This window comes from Cebus imitator, unplaced genomic scaffold (genome assembly GCF_001604975.1).
Source record: "Cebus imitator isolate Cc_AM_T3 unplaced genomic scaffold, Cebus_imitator-1.0 Scaffold826, whole genome shotgun sequence".
Lineage (NCBI taxonomy): Eukaryota > Metazoa > Chordata > Mammalia > Primates > Cebidae > Cebus > Cebus imitator.
The window spans coordinates 440,227-456,818 of NW_016108141.1; the positions used below are offsets into that span (position 1 = coordinate 440,227).

General features: G+C 43.9%; 3 protein-coding genes across 5 annotated transcripts in view; 2 read left to right on the forward strand and 1 right to left on the reverse strand.

The window, feature by feature from the left end:
* Positions 1-355: 355 nt before the first annotated feature.
* On the reverse strand, positions 356-916 carry LOC108297683 (mitochondrial import inner membrane translocase subunit TIM14-like). Its single transcript, XM_037735496.1, has one exon. It carries the CDS (start codon positions 801-803, stop codon positions 456-458), a length of 348 nt encoding a protein of 115 aa, XP_037591424.1. The 5' UTR covers positions 804-916; the 3' UTR covers positions 356-455.
* A 105-nt stretch (positions 917-1,021) lies between these two features.
* ZNF16 (zinc finger protein 16) overlaps positions 1,022-16,592 on the forward strand; it is a 103,321-nt gene continuing 87,750 nt past the window's right edge. Inside the window, exon 1 of the mRNA XM_037735494.1 lies at positions 1,022-1,219. The gene's annotated coding sequence lies outside the window, so the exon portion shown is untranslated. The remainder of the gene's footprint in view (positions 1,220-16,592) is intronic.
* LOC108297682 (zinc finger protein 252-like) overlaps positions 1,291-16,592 on the forward strand; it is a 30,503-nt gene continuing 15,201 nt past the window's right edge. Inside the window, exons 1-5 of one of the 3 annotated variants that reach the window (XM_037735492.1) lie at positions 1,291-1,606; positions 2,055-2,333; positions 4,441-4,575; positions 4,706-4,872; positions 5,966-6,079. In XM_037735492.1, coding sequence (XP_037591420.1) covers positions 4,749-4,872; positions 5,966-6,079 — 238 coding nt within the window. In that variant the 5' untranslated portion in view covers positions 1,291-1,606; positions 2,055-2,333; positions 4,441-4,575; positions 4,706-4,748. The other 2 variants (XM_017520372.2, XM_037735493.1) reach the window with 2 other exon arrangements.

A 16,592-nucleotide genomic window follows, 5' to 3' on the forward strand; every position in this document is an offset into this window, starting at 1 on the left:
TAGAGACGGGGTTTCACCGTGTTGACCAGGATGGTCTCGATCTCTTGACCTCGTGATCCACCCGCCTCGGCCTCCCAAAGTGCTGGGATTACAGGCGTGAGCCATTGCGCCCGGCCCTTTTTTTTTTTCTAACGGAGTCTCACATTTCGCTCTGTCGCCCAGGCTGGAGTGCAATGGCGTGATCTCGGCTCAGTGCAACCTCTGCCTTCTGGTTCAAGTGATTCTCCTACCTCAGGCTCCCGAGTAGCTGGGACTACAGGAGCACCACACCACAATTGGCTAATTTTTGTATTTTTAGTAGAGATGGGGTTTCACCGTGTTGGCCAGGATGGTCTCGAAATCCTGACCTTTTTTTTTTTTTTTTTTTAAACTGTAACTCTGAGGCATTTTATTACAAAAAGTTAGTACTCATATACATAAAGTAATATGTACTTAAAATTCATGATACATTTACTTCATTTTTTAGCTTGACCTAGTAGATCTTTAGCTTCATTGATTTTGGCTGCTATATAAGGAGATGCTCCTTTGTCAGGATGATTTAAAAGCATAATTCGTCGTTGAGCATCTCTTATTTTCCCTTTATTGGCAGTAGGGCTTACACCTAGTATTAATGCTGCTTCCCGTTTTGTCATTTTGGGTTCAAACCCACCTCTGTAATAGCCACCACTGAAGGCAGATTTTGGTAGACTTTGAAAAACTTGCTTTACCTGAGGCTCCATATGCTTCATGGCTTGCAAAACATAACGGCCTGCAAATCCTGCAGCTGCAATGGTCAGTCCAACTGCTACCATTGTACTGGCCATGGCTGCTGCGGCTGGGTTCCGTCGCTTCCACCGGGAGCCCGGCTCATCCCAGCGCAGAGACCGCGGCCGACGCCCGCACGCCCGGAGCAGAGCGACGCACCTCAATCCTGACCTCTTGATCTGCCCGCCCGCCTCATTCCCTGATATCTCAATGCTCCCACTGTCCCGCTGAAGACCGGCTGCTTTCCTTTCGATTTTGGTGAGTCCTCCCTCCTGGCCCGTGCTCCTCACCGGCCCGCGTGGTACCTGGCCTCTCCCCTCCCGCCGCTTCACCCCCGCCCGCCGCCTGTTCCGCACGCGCATGTTGGCACCAAGCGGTTGGTTCTCGAATTCCATCTCCACCGGAACAGGTCTGAAACCGCCCTGTACCTCGGCTTCCCCAGTTAAGCGATGGCAGCAGCCTTCTCTAGAAGGAGGTAAGGTCAGAAGACTGCAAGTGAGAAGTGCTAGGTGCACAGTGGGCGCGAGCTGTATTCTGAGCTTGGTTACTACTTGGAGGTGAGGGAAAGGCGCCCGAGAGAGGGGGACAGTGCGCGGCGAGACGTCCTAGGTCAGGAACGGCCGGGCCCAGAGTCCAGAAAACAGCTCCCGGCCGAGAAGCGTCCGCAGGGATGCTCGGTGTTGGGTCCTGTCTGTCCTTCACCACTGCACGCCGCCGGCGACCCTCTGCGCCTGCGCCCTCCTGCCCGCAGATTCCGCCGGAGGGCTTGTACGGACGCACCGGGAAAGAACGGAACTGCCGGGGCACAGAGTGCTCTGAGCAGCCTAGAGCGGACTCATGAAACCTGTGCTTTGATTGACTGGTGAGCTGAGGGGCAGGGCGGAAGTTCAGATTAGGCATTTCCGATCCATTGGGTTTAGGTTTTTGCGGCGCGGGATTTAGCGTTTTTGCTCCTTCCCTTCGCGCGTTGGAGCTGAGTGAGTCCCGGGAGAGGGCGCCTGGTGCGGGCAGAGACGGTGCCGGGGCTCAGGGGCTGAAGGACGCACCCCGCGGCTTCAGTGACCCGGGGAGGACGCGCCGAGGGCGGCCGCGGAGTGTTGAGCGCCCGCTTTGTGTTGACCGAGGGGCGGGCAGGGCGAGGGTGGCGTGAGGCACCCGCGGAGGCGGCGGAGTGTGCAGGTCCGCGGGCTGTGGTCCACCATCCCGAGCAACACTGAGGCAAGGAAGCCAGATGGATAAAAAGGGCCTCACGGAGGAAGAGAGTTTGGAAATGTCAGAGGATGAGCGGAATTGTGCTTTTTATTTTCCAGAAGAGAGAAAAGTGCATTTCATTTAGCGAGAATGGATTAAGGGAAAGGGTAGAGCTGTGGGAGAGCTGTGGTGTGAAGGAGCCTGTGTTGGGGGGAAGGAGAGGGAACAGGCAGGAGATGATGCTGGAACAAGCCCAACACTCAGTTATTCAGCAGGCACTTGGTAAATGCCGACTTACTGATTAAGACAATTAAGACTTAGTATTGTTTGCAGTTTGCTAATACTGTGTTGAGCACTTTATACATATTCTCATTTAACTCTCAGAATAGTCACTTAAGGTGAGTAGTGTCAGTTTTATTTTACGGTCTGTGGAAAAACTCAAGTCACTTACCTGACACCTCTGCATTATTAAGTGGTGGATCCAAGGTTAGAGCTCAGTCTTATTCGAGTCCAGAGCCCATGTGCCTAACAGCGGTGCTACCTGAGTCTAGGAGTGAAGGCAGAGTACGTAAAGGTACCACTCGTGATTCACGAAGGGCATAAGCATCAGGGGCCAGTCGAAGGCAATCCATGTCTGAGGACTGGAAGGCTGCCTCTGGCCAAGGCGTGCCTCAGCTGGAGACTATGAAGACATCAATAAGCTTAGGTTCAGCGCCGAGTCAGAAAATCTGGCCAACAGAGGCTTAAATGATGAAGATAAGACAGACAGCGTTTGTTCCAGAGTTTGTTATGAAATGCCAGGGCTCTAGAATGTGTCTCCAAGGTTCTCTTAGCTTTCCTTTGCGGTCACTCCAGACAGGGGTGTTTCCCCTTACTTCCTTTCAGATGCCTCTTGGCAAACTTCCCTTAACATCTTGGTGACGAGAACTGGGCCTTGTGGTCACCAGGGCTGAGGGAAAAGGGCACATTTCCTCCTGAACTAAACTAAGGAATTTGTTTATCTGCAGAGGGCTGTGGGGAGGTTTATGCAGAGGACAAATGGGAAGGCTTTTCTGAGAGTGACATATGTCAGTACTAAAATAAAACCAGATCTGATTTAGATGTCAGCAGTGTACTGACAGCCCAACCTCTCTCCTGAATTTTCAACTTGTATTTCCAAATGCCCTAATTTTCCATTTATAAATGTAATAGGTATCTTAAACATTACATATACAAGACAGCTTTTATATTTAATACTTCTGCAGTCTTACTCTTTTGAGCATATGGAAATTTTATCATTTCAGTTGCTCAGGCCAAAAATCTTGGTGTCTCATCCTACATGAAATTCCTAGGCAAATCCTATTGATTGTACCTTTGAAATGTATCCATAATCTGACTGCTTTTTGTCACTTCTGCCACCACCAGTCTGGTCCAAGACATTCATCTCTAGCTGGATTGTTGCTAGAACCTTCTGACTGGTTTCCTGTTTTTGTTCCTCACCCCCACCCCATAGTCTGTTCAAAGCACCCTTGAAGTAGCAACTGTAGAGATCACATCTGAGGTCGGAGCACTGTACCCAGACCTTCCAGGCACTTCCCATCCATTCAGAATAAAAGCCATACATAGCCCTATGGCATACAAGGTACCCACCCCAGAGGGTATCCACCCCTTTCACCCTCCCCTACTGTTTCAGCCCCCCTGGCTTCCTTGCCCTTCCTTGAACACATCAGATGTGCTTGCACCTCAGAACCTTTGCACTTAGGCTTCCTCTGCCTGGGAGTTCCCTCCCTGATATCCATATGGTGCCTGCCCTCATTCCACCCAGATCTCTGATTTGTTGTTACTTTATCAGAGGTGTCTTCCCTGGCCACCCTCTGTAAAATATCTTCTACTACCAGTTGCTACCTTCATGCTGCTTCATTCATTCTTTGTATCCTTTCTTGTCACCTGACACCACCTGGGCATTGTGTTTGTGGGTCACACATATGTGTTGACTTCTCCGTTCATTCACTGCCTCAGCGCAAGAGCCTGGTCTGCTGTTCTCAGCTGTTTGCTCTCTGCCCAGGACCTTGTATGTGGACCTGGGAAATGCAGTCCATTGTCTCTTCTGGCCAAGTCCACTGCCAGCGTCCTGGCTTTCGCATGGTGGCCTCGGGATGCTGTCATACCAGGGGCCTCAGAAAGGCCTCTCTTGAGACATCGAGAGGCATGGCAGGGAAGTGGGGAGGGGATATGGTCTCAGAGGCCACTGGCTGCTTAGTTCATCCACCTTTCCTGGGGTGTTCAGGCAACTCACAATTGGGTCTCTGCTACCACAGAACGTCTGGGCGTAGAAGTCTCAGAGCAGCTGTGGGGAGCAGAAGGCTGTTCAGGCTCCATCACACTCGTCTCCCTGTGGCTCTGCCCACCACCTCAGGACAAGCTCAGAGACCTAGTGATAGCTGTCAAACAGCTCCTTCCTGGTGGGCGCCAGGTGAATGGTACTCATGGAGACTCTTCCATGTGACCTCAGCCTTTTCTCTACAGGAGTCTCTCTATGAGGAGCTAGTCCCAGAGGGCAGACAGCTCCCTGTCTCCACCAATGTCCTCAGTTCCTGAATTGAAGTCCCTGAAACATGCTTCTCACTGTGTTTTCCTGTCCCTGGACCAGGTACAGTAGAGGTGAGGATTGGGGCACACCAAGATGAGCCAATATAGTGTCTGCCTTAAAGAGCTAACTTTAGTGAGGAAGACAGGTACATGTTCCCAGAGGGATTTTACCAGTCCTGAGCCTAATGCCTTCTCCCTCCAGATCCTGACCTCAGGGCTGCGGCAAGATCTTGTCATTCCACATCATGGTTTCCTTTGAGGACGTGGCCGTGCTCCTCTCCCAGGAGGAGTGGGACTGTCTGATCCCTGCTCAGAGGGGCCTCTACAGGGATGTGATGCTGGAGACCTATGGGAACCTAGTGTCACTAGGTAAGTTCCCTCCCTGGGGCTCAGCTTCTGGGCTTCCTGCTCAAACAACCTTGAGGCTCAAGCTTGGGGCTCAAAGGCTCCTCATTCCCTGCGCCCAAAGACCAGACATCTTGACCCTGGTACCATGCAGGTCTGGTCTGCACAGAGAAGAGGCCAGGTGGTACTGGGACTCTCCCTGATTTGTTTTTGTTTTTGATAAGCAGTGTCTCACTCTGTTGCCCATCCTGGAGTGCAGTGGCGGGATCATAGCTCACTGTAACCTTGACATCTGTGGTTGAAGAGATCCTCCCACCTCAGCCTCTCAAGTACCTGGGACTACAGTAGTGGGCCACCATGCCTGTCTTATTTTATTTTTTAAAGACAGAGTCTCTCTATGTTTCCCAGGTTGATCTCAACTCTAATCCTCCCACCTTGGCCTCCCAAAGTTTTGGAATTCCAGGCATGAGACAGTCAACTCTCCCTTATTTATGGAGGGAGAATATTATTCACTGTACACCTACTACATTTCTATCCTCTTGCATAAAGATAAATGCATTAAATGTTAATAGAAATTATAACATAAATTAATTATAATTTATAATTATATATATTTATAATTTGTAAATTAATTATAAATTAAAAAATTAATCTTTATGCATCTTGAAGGTTGGTGGTAGGATACACAGTTTATAAATGAATGTGAGGCTAACAAATGCTGTCACTTTCTTATGTTTACACAGCCTTTTGGTGGCATGTTTACACAGCCTTTTGGTGGCAGATCTGGGATTTGGATCTGTTCAGTTTCAGAGCCCTGCTTTCCTTTCACTGGAATGTGCTCTTCCCTTTAGCCTTTCTGCTGGGCATCAACACCTCCTACTGTGAGTCCTCTCCCGTGGTGTGTTCAGGCCCCAGCTCTGTCCTGTCTATGCCCCTCATCCCCCTGAAAAGCTGGTTTTGACCTTTTTTCAGCCCAGGCAGAGGCCTGTGTCTTTCTCCACGGTTAAAGACCAGGTAGCAGGGAGGGTCACAACCAGCACACAGACTTGGAATGCAGGTACATCTTGCTCTCTACCTGGGATGAATTTTCAGGTCTTGTTTCCCTTCTCTGGAGCAGGACTTCAAGCTTCCAAACCTGATGTCATCTCTAGGCTGGAGCAGGGGGACGAACCATGGACCACACACACCCTGAGAACGCAGGGGAGCTGGAGCTGGAGGCACAAGAGAGAAGGTGAGTCTGCCCCCACTCTCTGCTTCTGTGATAGGTGAGTAATCACAAATCCCTTCTTTGCAAGCTCCAGACAAATTTCTTGTTATCCTCAGGCCTTTGCTTTCCTCCGGTTTTTTTCTATCAAAATTTTCCTCTTTTCTTGCTGTTACTTGCCTCTGTTATCTGTCCATCAGTAGGTTTGTGTTTTATTTACCCTAGAAAATGTTCTTTCAGCCATAAAAAAGAGCTCAGGTGTCCTTCCCTGGCAGCTGGCTCCCAGTCCCTTCATTTCCATGTCACCCACTCCTTAGGCTGTTTGGGAAAAACGCCAACTACATTTTTCCTCTTCTCTGACACCACAACAACAATCAACAAAGATTTCATGACCAAATGTATGGAGAGTTTTTCCCACGCACTAAGCAGCTGTAATTCAATTCAATTCTGGTGCTCTCTTCTTGGAGATAGACTCAAATTCCAGAGGCTGAGGGCTCAGTCTCTGAGACTCCCCTCAAGACACTAGTTATAAGTCCGGGCTTTCCAAACTTCTGACCAACTGGATTCAAGTTGGGGTTCCCATGACCCTCACTTTGGGTTCTGTTAATTTCCCGGAGCAGCTCACAAAACTCAGAGAGACACTTAGATTTACCAGTTTAGGCTGGGTGTGGTGGCTCATCCTTGTAATCCCAGCACTTTGGGAGGCCAAGGTAGGCAGATCACTTGAGGTCAGGAGTTTGAGACCAGCCTGGCCAATATGGTGAAACCCCATCTCTACCAAAAAATACAAAAATTAGCCAGGCATGGTGGTGTGCAGCTGTAGTCCTAGCTACTTGGAAGGATGAGGCATGAGAATCATTTGAACACAGGAGGCAGAGGTTGCAATGAGCTAAGATCACGCCACTGCTCTCCAGCCTGGGTGACAGAGTGAGACCATGTCTCAGAAAAAACATTTACTAATTTATTATAAAGGATAAAGACAAAGAAATGTGTAGGCTGAGGTATGGGGGAAGGGGTGTGGCGCTTTCATGCTCTCACTGGGTGCATCACCCTCTAGAAACCTATGCACTTAGCTATCAGCTCTCTGAACCCTGTACTCTTAGGTTTCTATAGAGGCCTTATGATGTTGGTATGATTGATTAAACCATTGGTCATGGTGATCAACTTAATCTTCAGCTCTGGTCCCCTTCTCTGAGTTTGGGACGTTGGGGCAGAGACTCCCAACCCTCTAATCATGACTTGGTCTTACCAGTGACCAGCTTCGTCCTAAAACTGTCAGTCAACATAAGCCTATGAAAAGACAGCAGTTTGGAGGTTACAAGGATTTTAGGAGTTGTATGCCAGGACACGGGGATGAAGACCAAGTATATATTTTATAATATCCCACAGGGCTTGCTGGCCAGCTCTGCTATCGCTGCTCGGAGATACCAGTTGGAGAGATGTTCTCTTCCAAGTTTCTCATTCCTGCTGTTATTCACTCAGAGCATCCCAGGCTGATTCTGGGTCTTGGGGAAACAGATGAATTAGAAAGGGTTTCTTCCTGTGTAGTGGGAGACCTGGGCATGTAAACACTAAGCAGAGCAGAGTCCTGGTGCTTCGTGCTGCCACACAGCTAATGTTGGTCATTTGTGCTTGATGCAGGCCTGGCACTGTGCTGTCACAATGAATTTATGAAATTTGGCAATATCTCTGCATAATTGGTGCCCAGGAAATTGAGGCACAGAGAGGTTAAATTCACACAGCCGGCAAGGAACAGAACAGGGTTGGGTCCCTGGCAGATTGGTCTCAGCCCCATATTTTTATCTATCTTCTTTAAAGAAATAACTTTATTGAGGTGTAATTAACATATAATATGTTAACAAAAAGTATGTGATTTTATATTTTCTGACATATGTATACATATGTGAAACCATTGCCACATTCTAGAGCAAACATATCCATCACCCCCAAAAGTTTTCTCTTTCTTCGTAATCTTTTACTCCTTCCCACCTTTCTCACTCCTTCCCACTTCTGTCTTGAAGCAATTACTGATTTGCTTTCTGTCACTATAAATTATATTTTCTAGAGTTTTATGTGAATGGAATCATTGGGCATGTATTCTTTTTTGGTCTGGCTTCTTATACTCAACATAATTGTTTTGAGATATGTTTATGTTGTATATCAATAATTCATTGCTTTTTATATCTGAATAATCTATTGTTTGAATATACTATAATTTGTTTATTCATATTCTGTTAACAGACATTTGAGTTGTTTTTGTTTTTTGGTTAACACACATTAAGCTGCTGTGAACATTGCCTTCCACTTATCTTGTACCTCCCTAAGATGTTGTGAGTTGTCAAGAATGGTTACTATTCTTGCCCTTGACCCCCAGGTGCAGTCATTTGTCCAGCATTAAGGCCAGGATTGGTTGCTTACCAGGGCTGCTGAATAGCTATCTTCCTGGCACTTCCCATTCTTACTCTCTTACATTGGAATCACCATCTATTGAATTCCCTATCTAGATGTATATTTATTCATTTATTCCTTGTTTTGCTGAAGTACACGCTCAAATACATTGAGCCCTTTTGTGTCTGAATATGGCTTTATTCTACCTCATGTTTCTGAGTCCTTAAGTATGAAATGTTTTATAAACTTCACATAAATTGAATTATTTTATTCAGTCTGACAGTCATTTTTTTTAGTGTGTGTACAGTAAAGGGTTAACTAGCAGGCCTGCACTGCCCACATCCTGCATATTCCAGAGGTCTTTAGGACTAGCTCCTTGACCAGCTCCTTGGAGGTACTCGCTAAGCTGTTGGAACATTCTGCCTGATAACAGTGTTTGAGTATACCTGGGGCCTTGGGTTTATGCTAACAATGTGATTTAAAGTGAATGCTTATTTCTGTTTGCCTGGGTCCCTGGGCCACAGTGTATCAGATTGACCCCTGAGGGGAGCTGTCAGGGTACCTGAGTGCCCCAAGTCTATGTACTAACCATTAATAAAAACCCTGGATACTAAAGCTCAGGTGAACTTCCTGGTCATCAACACTTTGCATATGTTGTCACAAATGGTGGCTGGAAGAATTAAGGTCTGTCCAGGTGGCCCTACTGGAAGAGGATACCTGGAAGTTCACACAAGGTCTCTCTTGGACCCTGTGTGGCATTTTCCTTTGCTGATTTGTAATTGTTTCCTTTTGTCCTAATAAACCATGTAATTATGAGTATAAGAGCTTTTCTGAGTTCTGTGAGTCCTTCTAGTAAATAATTGAACGTGAGGGTGGATTTGGGTACTCCTCACAGAGTGCTTTGTCTGTTTAAATGTAACACAATTATTGATAAAGTTGAGACTAAGTCTGCCATCTTGCTATTTTCTGTGTGTCTCATCTATTTCTTCTTTTTTTGTATACTTCTTATATTCTTTTGAATAAATCAAACTTTATATGTAATTTTTATTTCTTCTCCATTAGCTTTTTAGTTGTACATTCTTTTTTAAATGATTACTCTAACGATTAAATATGTCTCTTTGCTTTACTGTGGTCTACCTTAATATTTTTACCACTTCTTGAAAAATGTAAGGTCCTTACAATTCCTTTTGTCCCTCTCCTGCCTTTCATTATTATTGTCACTTATTTTGTGCTTCCTACTTTGAAGCCTCACTAGAGAGTTTATTCTATTGCTGTTTGTGACAATAAATATTCATTTAGATTTACTCTTTCTAGTGTTTTTCACTCCTTTCTGCAATTCTGTACTTCTATCTAAGATCATTCTTTTCAGTTTGAAAAACTTAACCTTTATTATTTCTTGTACTTAATTTGGCATTATTCTCTGAGCTTTTGTTGGTCTGAAAATGTCTTTATTTTCCTTTCTGATTTTTTCTCCTTTATTCTATGGATACGGTGTATTAATTGATTTTTGGACGCTAAACAAACCTTGCATTTCTGGGATAAATTCCACTCAGTAATGGTGTATAATTTTTTTTATATATAGTGCTATTTGATTTGCTAGTACTTTGTTGGGGAATTTTGTGTCTGTATTCATCAGAGATGCTGATCTGTTGTTTTGTCTGTTTTTGGTATCAGGGTAATACTGTTTTCATTGAATAAATTGGGAAGTGTTCTTGCTTGTTTTTTTGGAAGATTTTGTGAAGAATTGCTTTTAAGCCTTTTTTTATTCTCTAGTTCTTTAATTTCTATTATATATTTTATTTTCTACTTTCTGCTTGATTTGGGTTTAGTTTTTTGTTTTTTTTGTTTTCTCCAGTGTCTTAAGGTAGAAGGTTAGGTTGTTGATTTGTTCCTCCAGTCTGCAGCTCTCAGTGAGACCAACGCAGAAGATGGGTGATTTCCGTATCTCCACCTGAGATACCCAGTTTATCTCATTGGGACTGGTTAGGCAGTGGGTGCAACCCACGGAGAGTGAGCAGAAGCAGGGTAGAGCATTGCTTCACCCAGGAAGTGCAAGGAGCCAGGGGACTTCCCTCCCCAGCCAAGGGAACTGTGCTACTGTGCACACTGTGCTACCTACTGTGCTACCCAGTCTGGGTACTATGCTTTTTCCACAGTTTTTGCAATCTGCAGATCAGGAGATTCCCTTATGAGCTTACACCACCAGGGTTCTGGGTTTTAGGCACAAAACTGGGCAGCTGCTTGGGCAGGCACCAAGCTAGCTGCAGGAGTTTTTTTTGTACCTCAGTGGCACCTGGAATCCCAGTGAGACAGGACCATTCACACCCTTGGAAAGGGGGCTGAAGCCAGGGAGCCAAGTGGTCTCACTCAGCAAGTCCCAGTCCCATGGAGCCCAGCAAGCTAAGAGCCATTCTCACAGCCAGCACAGCAGTGTGGAGTCGACCTGGGATGATGAAGCTTGGAGGGGGAAGGGACATCTGACATTACTGAGGCTTTAGTAGGCAGTTTTCCCCTGACAGTGCTAAGGAGACCAGGAAGTTTGGACTGGGCGGAACACCACAGTGCAGCAAAGTGGCTGAGGCCAAACTGCTTCTTTAGATTCCTCCTCACTATGCAGGGCATCTCTGAAGGAAATGCAGCAGCCCCAGTCAGGGGCTTACAGATAAAGCCCTGATCTTTCTGGGACAGACCACCTGAGGGAAGGGGCAGCTGTGGGTGCAGCTTCAGTGGACTTAATCTTTCCCGCCTGGCTCTGAAGAGAGCAGCTGATCCTGACGAGGATTCTCCCAGCACAGCACACCAGCTCTGCTAAGGGACAGACTGCCTCCCCAAGTGGGTCCCTGACCCCCATGCCTCCTGACTGGGAGAGACTTCTTAAAAGGGATTGACAGACACCTCATACAGGAGAGCTCCGGATGGCATCAGGCCAGTGCCCCTCTGGCATGAAGCTTCCAGAAGAGGGAGCAGGCAGCAGTCTTAGCTGTTCTGCAGCCTCCACTGGTAATACCCAGCCGAACAGGGTCTGGAGTGGACCTCCATCAAACTGCAGCAGACCTGCAGAAGAGGGGTCTGACAGAAGAAAAACAAACAGAAAGCAACAATAACAACATTGACAAAAAATAACTCCCCACAAAAACCCCACCCAAAGATCATCAGCCTAAAACATCAAAGGTAGATAAATCCACAAAGATGAGGAAAAACCAGTGCAAAAACAGAAAATTAGCATCCTTTAAAATTAAAGGATATTTAGGACTTGAATTCTTCTCATTCTTCTCAGTACCATATAGCACTTATTCTAAAAATGACCATATAATTGGAAGTAAAACACTCCTTATCAAATGCAAAAGAATGGATATCATAACAGCCTTTCAGACAAAAGTGCAATCAAATTAGAGCTCAGGGTTAAGAAACTCACTCAAAACTGCACAACTACATGGAAATTGAATAACCTGCTCCTGAATGACTCCTGGGTAAATAACGAAATTAAGGATGAAATAAGTTCTTTGAAACCAATGAGAACAAAGAGACGATGTATCAGAATCTCTGGAACACAGCTAAAACAGTGGTAAGAGGGAAATTTATAGCACTAAATGTCCATGTTAGAAAGCTGGAAATATCTGAAATCAGTACCCTAAAATCACAATTAAAAGAACTTGAGAGGTAGGAACAAACAAATTCAAAAGCTAGCAGAAGACAAGAAATAACTAAGAGCAAAACTGAAGGAGACAGAGACATGGAAAACCCTTCAAAAAAATCAATGAATCCAGAAGTTGGTTTTTTGAAAAAAATTAACAAAATAGGCTGCTAGCTAGATGAATAAAGAAGAAAAGAGAGAAGAATCAAATACACACACACACACACACACACACACACGCGCGATAAAGGAGATACTACTACTGATTCCACAGAAATAAAACCTAAGATCAGAGAATATTATAAATACCTCTACACAAATTAGAAAATCTAGAAGAAATGGATAAATTCCTGGACACATACTCCCTCCCAATACTAAACCAGGAAAAAGTTGAATCTGAAATTGAGGCAGTAATTAATAGTCTATAACCAAAAAAAAAAAAAAAGCCCAGGACCAGATGGATTCACAGCTGAATTCTACTAGAGGTATAAAGAGGAGCTGGTACCAGTTTCTTCTGAAACTATTCCAAACAATAGAAAAACAAAGACTCCTCCCTAATTCATTTTGTGAGGCCAACATTATCCTGATACCAAAACCTGGCAAGAGACACAACAAAAAAAGAAACTTTCTGGCCAGTAACCCTGATGAACATCAATGTGAAAATCCTCAATAAAATGCTGACAAACTGTATCCAGCAGCATGTCAAAAAGCTTGTTTGACATGATCAAGTCCGCATCATCCCTGGGTTGCAAGGCTGGTTCAACATATACAAGTCAATAAAAGTAATCCATAACGTAAACAGAACCTATGACAAAAACCCACATGATTATTTCAGTAGATGCAGAAAAGGCCTTTGGTAAAATTCAACATCCTTTCATGTTAAAAATTCTCAATAAACTAGATATTCATGGAACATATCTCAAAATAATAAGAGCTATATATGACAAACCCATAGCCAATATCATACTGAATAGGCAAAAGCTGGAAACATTCCCTTTGAAAACCGGCCAATACAAGGAAATATTCAACATAGTATTGGAAGTTCTGGCCAGGGCAGTCAGGCAAGAGAAAGAGTATTCAGATAGGAATAGAGGAAGTCAAATTGTATCTGTTTGCAGATTACATGATTGTATATTTATAAAACCCCGTTGTCTCAGTCCTAAAACTCAAGCTCATAAGCAACTTCAGCAATGTCTCAGGATACAAAATCAATGTGCAAAAATCACAAGCATTCCTATACACCAAAAGTAGACAAGAAGAGAGCCAAATCATGAATGAACTCCCATTCACAATTGCTACAAAGAGAATAAAATTCCTAGGAATACAACTTACAAAGGACATGAAGGACCTCTTCAAAGAGAACTACAAACCACTGCTCAAGGAAATTAGGGAGACACAAACAAATGGAAAAAAATTCTATGCTTATGGATAGGAAGACTCAATATTGTGAAAGTGGCCATACTGCCCAAAGTAACTTATAGATTCAGCGCTATTTCCATCAAGCTTCCATTGACTTTCTTTGCAGAATTAGAAAAAAGCTACTTTAAATTTCATAGGAACCAAAAAAGAGCCTGTATAACCAGGACAATCCTTAGCAAAAAGGACAAAGCTGGAGGCATCATGCTACCTGACTTCAAGCTATACTACAAGGCTACAGTAACCAAAACAGCATGGTACTGGTACCAAAACATAAATATATAGACCAGTGGAACAGAGCAGAGACCTCAGAAATAATACCACACATCTACAACCATCTGATCTTTGACAGACCTGACAAAAACAAGCAATGGGTAAAGGATTCCCTATTTATTAAATGGTGCTGGGAAAACTGGCTAGCCATATGCAGAAAACAGAAACTAGACCTCTTCCTTACACCTCATAGAAAAATTAAGATGGATTAAAGAGTTAAATGTAAAACCCCAAACCATAAAAACCCTAGAAGAAAACCTAGGCATACCATTCAGGACATAGGCGTGGCCAAAGACTTCATGACTCAAACACCGAAAGCAATTGCAATAAAAGCCAAAATTGACAAATGAGATCTAATTAATGAGCTCTGTACAGCACCAGAAACTATCATCAGAGTGAATAGGCAACTTACAGGATGGGAGAACATTTTTGCAATCTACCCACTTGACAAAGGTCTAATATCCAGAATCTACAAGGAACTTAAACAAATTTACAGGAAAAGAACACAACACCATCAAAAAGTGGGCAAAAGATATGAACAGACATTTACCAAAAGAAGACATTTATGTGGCCAACAAACATGAAAAAAAGCTCATTATCACTTGTCATTAGGGAAATGCAAATCAAAACCACAATGAGATACCATCTCATCCCAGTCAGAATGGCGATCATTAAAAAGTCAGGAAGCAACAGATGCTGGTGAGGCTGTGGAGAAATAGGAATGCTTTTACACTGTTGGTGGGAGTGTAAATTAGTTCAACCATTGTGGAATACAGTGTTGTGATTTCTCAAGGATCCAGAACCAGAAATACCATTTGACCCAGCAATCCCACTCCTGGGTATATACCCCCAAAGAATGTAAATAATTCTGTTATAAAGACACATGCACACGTATGTTTCTTGCAGCACTATTTACAATAGCCAGGACTTGGAACCAATCCAAATGCCCATCAATGATAGACTGGATAAAGAAATTGTGGCACACATACACCATGGAGTACTATGCAGCCATAAAATAGGATGAGTTCATGTCCTTTGCAGGAACATGGATGAAGCCGGAAGCCATCATTCTCAGCAAACCAACACAGAAACAGAAAACCAAAAACTGCATATTCTCACTCATAAGTTGGAGTTGAACAGTGAGAACACATGGACACAGGGAGGGGAACATCACACACTGGGGCCAGTCGGTGGGTAGCGGGGAAGGGGAGGGTGAGCATTAGAACAAATACCTAATGCATGTGGGCTTAAAACCTCTAGCTGACAGGTTGATAGGTGCAGCAGACCACCATGGCACATGTATACCTATGTAACAAACCTGCACATTCTGTACATGTATCCCAGAACTTAAAGTAAAATTTCAAAAATAATTAAAAAAAAAAGTTGCTACAGTTGCCTGTGCCCCTACCTGGAAAAAGCACACCCCATCTCCTTCTTTGCTCACAGGATATCCCAACTCCCNAAAAAAAAAAAAAAAAAAAAAAGCTTTAAAAAATGTAGGCATTAACAGCTACAAATTTCCCTCTAAGCACTGATTTAGCTGCATCCCACAAGTTTTGATACATTGTATCTTCCTTTTCATTCATCTCAAAGTATTTTCTAATTTTGCTTGCTATTTTGTGTTTGACCCATTGGTTATTTAGTACTTTGTTGCTTAATTTTCACATATTTGTGAGTTTAGCAAATTACTTCTTGTTACTAGTTTCAGTTTCATTCCATTGTGTTTGGAGAGCATAATGACAAGAAAACTTGTACAGTTTCAGTCTTTTAAAACTTATCAGGCTTGTTTTATGGCCTAGCCTATGATTTATCCTGGAAAATATTCCACATGTGCTTGAGAAAAATGTATATTCAGTGGTTGTTGGGTGGAATATTCTCTAACAACTATATGTTTGTTAAGTCTTGTTTGTATATAGTGTTCTAAATCTTATACTTTTGTCCCTCAGTATCCATGGGGGATTGGTTCCAAGAACCCCTGCAAATACCAAACTCCACAGATGCTCAAGTCCTTTATATAAAATGGTATAATATTTTCATATAATCTATGTATATCCTCCTATATACTTTAATATAATATAATTGCTATGTAAATAGCTGTTATACTGTATGATCTAGGGAATAATGACAAATCTGTATATGCTCAGTACAGATGCAACCATGCTTTTTGTTTAATTTCCAAATTTAAAAAAATCTCTGGTCACTTGAATCCATACATACAGAATGTCTGTTTTTACACTGCTGTAAAGAACTACTTGAGACTGGGTAGTTTATAATGGAAAGAGATTTAATTGACTTACAGTTCCACATAGCTGGCGAGGCCTCAGGAAACTTACAATCATGGAAGAAAGTGAAGGGGAATCAAGGCATGTCTTACATGGCAGCAGCAGTGGGCAGGGAGGGTGGACTTTTCAAGCACTTTTAAGCCATCAGATCTTGTGAGAACTCACTATCACGAGGACAGCATGGGGGAACCACCCATATGATCCAGTCATCTCCCACCAGACCTGACTTGAGCATCTTCCTCCCTCAACATGTTGTGAGTACAATTTGAGATGAGATTTGGGTTCGGGACACACAGCCAAACCATATCACCTAGATACAGAGGGCCAACTGTATTTCCTTGTTGATCTTTGGGTTAGATGTTCTATCCGCATTGAAATTGGGGTTTGAGCCGAGCGCGGTGGCTCAAGCCTGTAATCCCAGCACTTTGGGAGACCGAGGCGGGTGGATCACAAGGTCAAGAGATCGAGACCATCCTGGTCAACAAGGTGAAACCTCGTCTCTACTAAAAGTACAAAAATTAGCTGGGCATGATGGTGCGTGCCTGTA

Excerpts from the sequence above, each read along its gene's own strand:
- LOC108297683 (XM_037735496.1), bottom strand. The coding sequence starts at position 803 with ATGGCCAGTACAATGGTAGCAGTTGGACTGACCATTGCAGCTGCAGGA.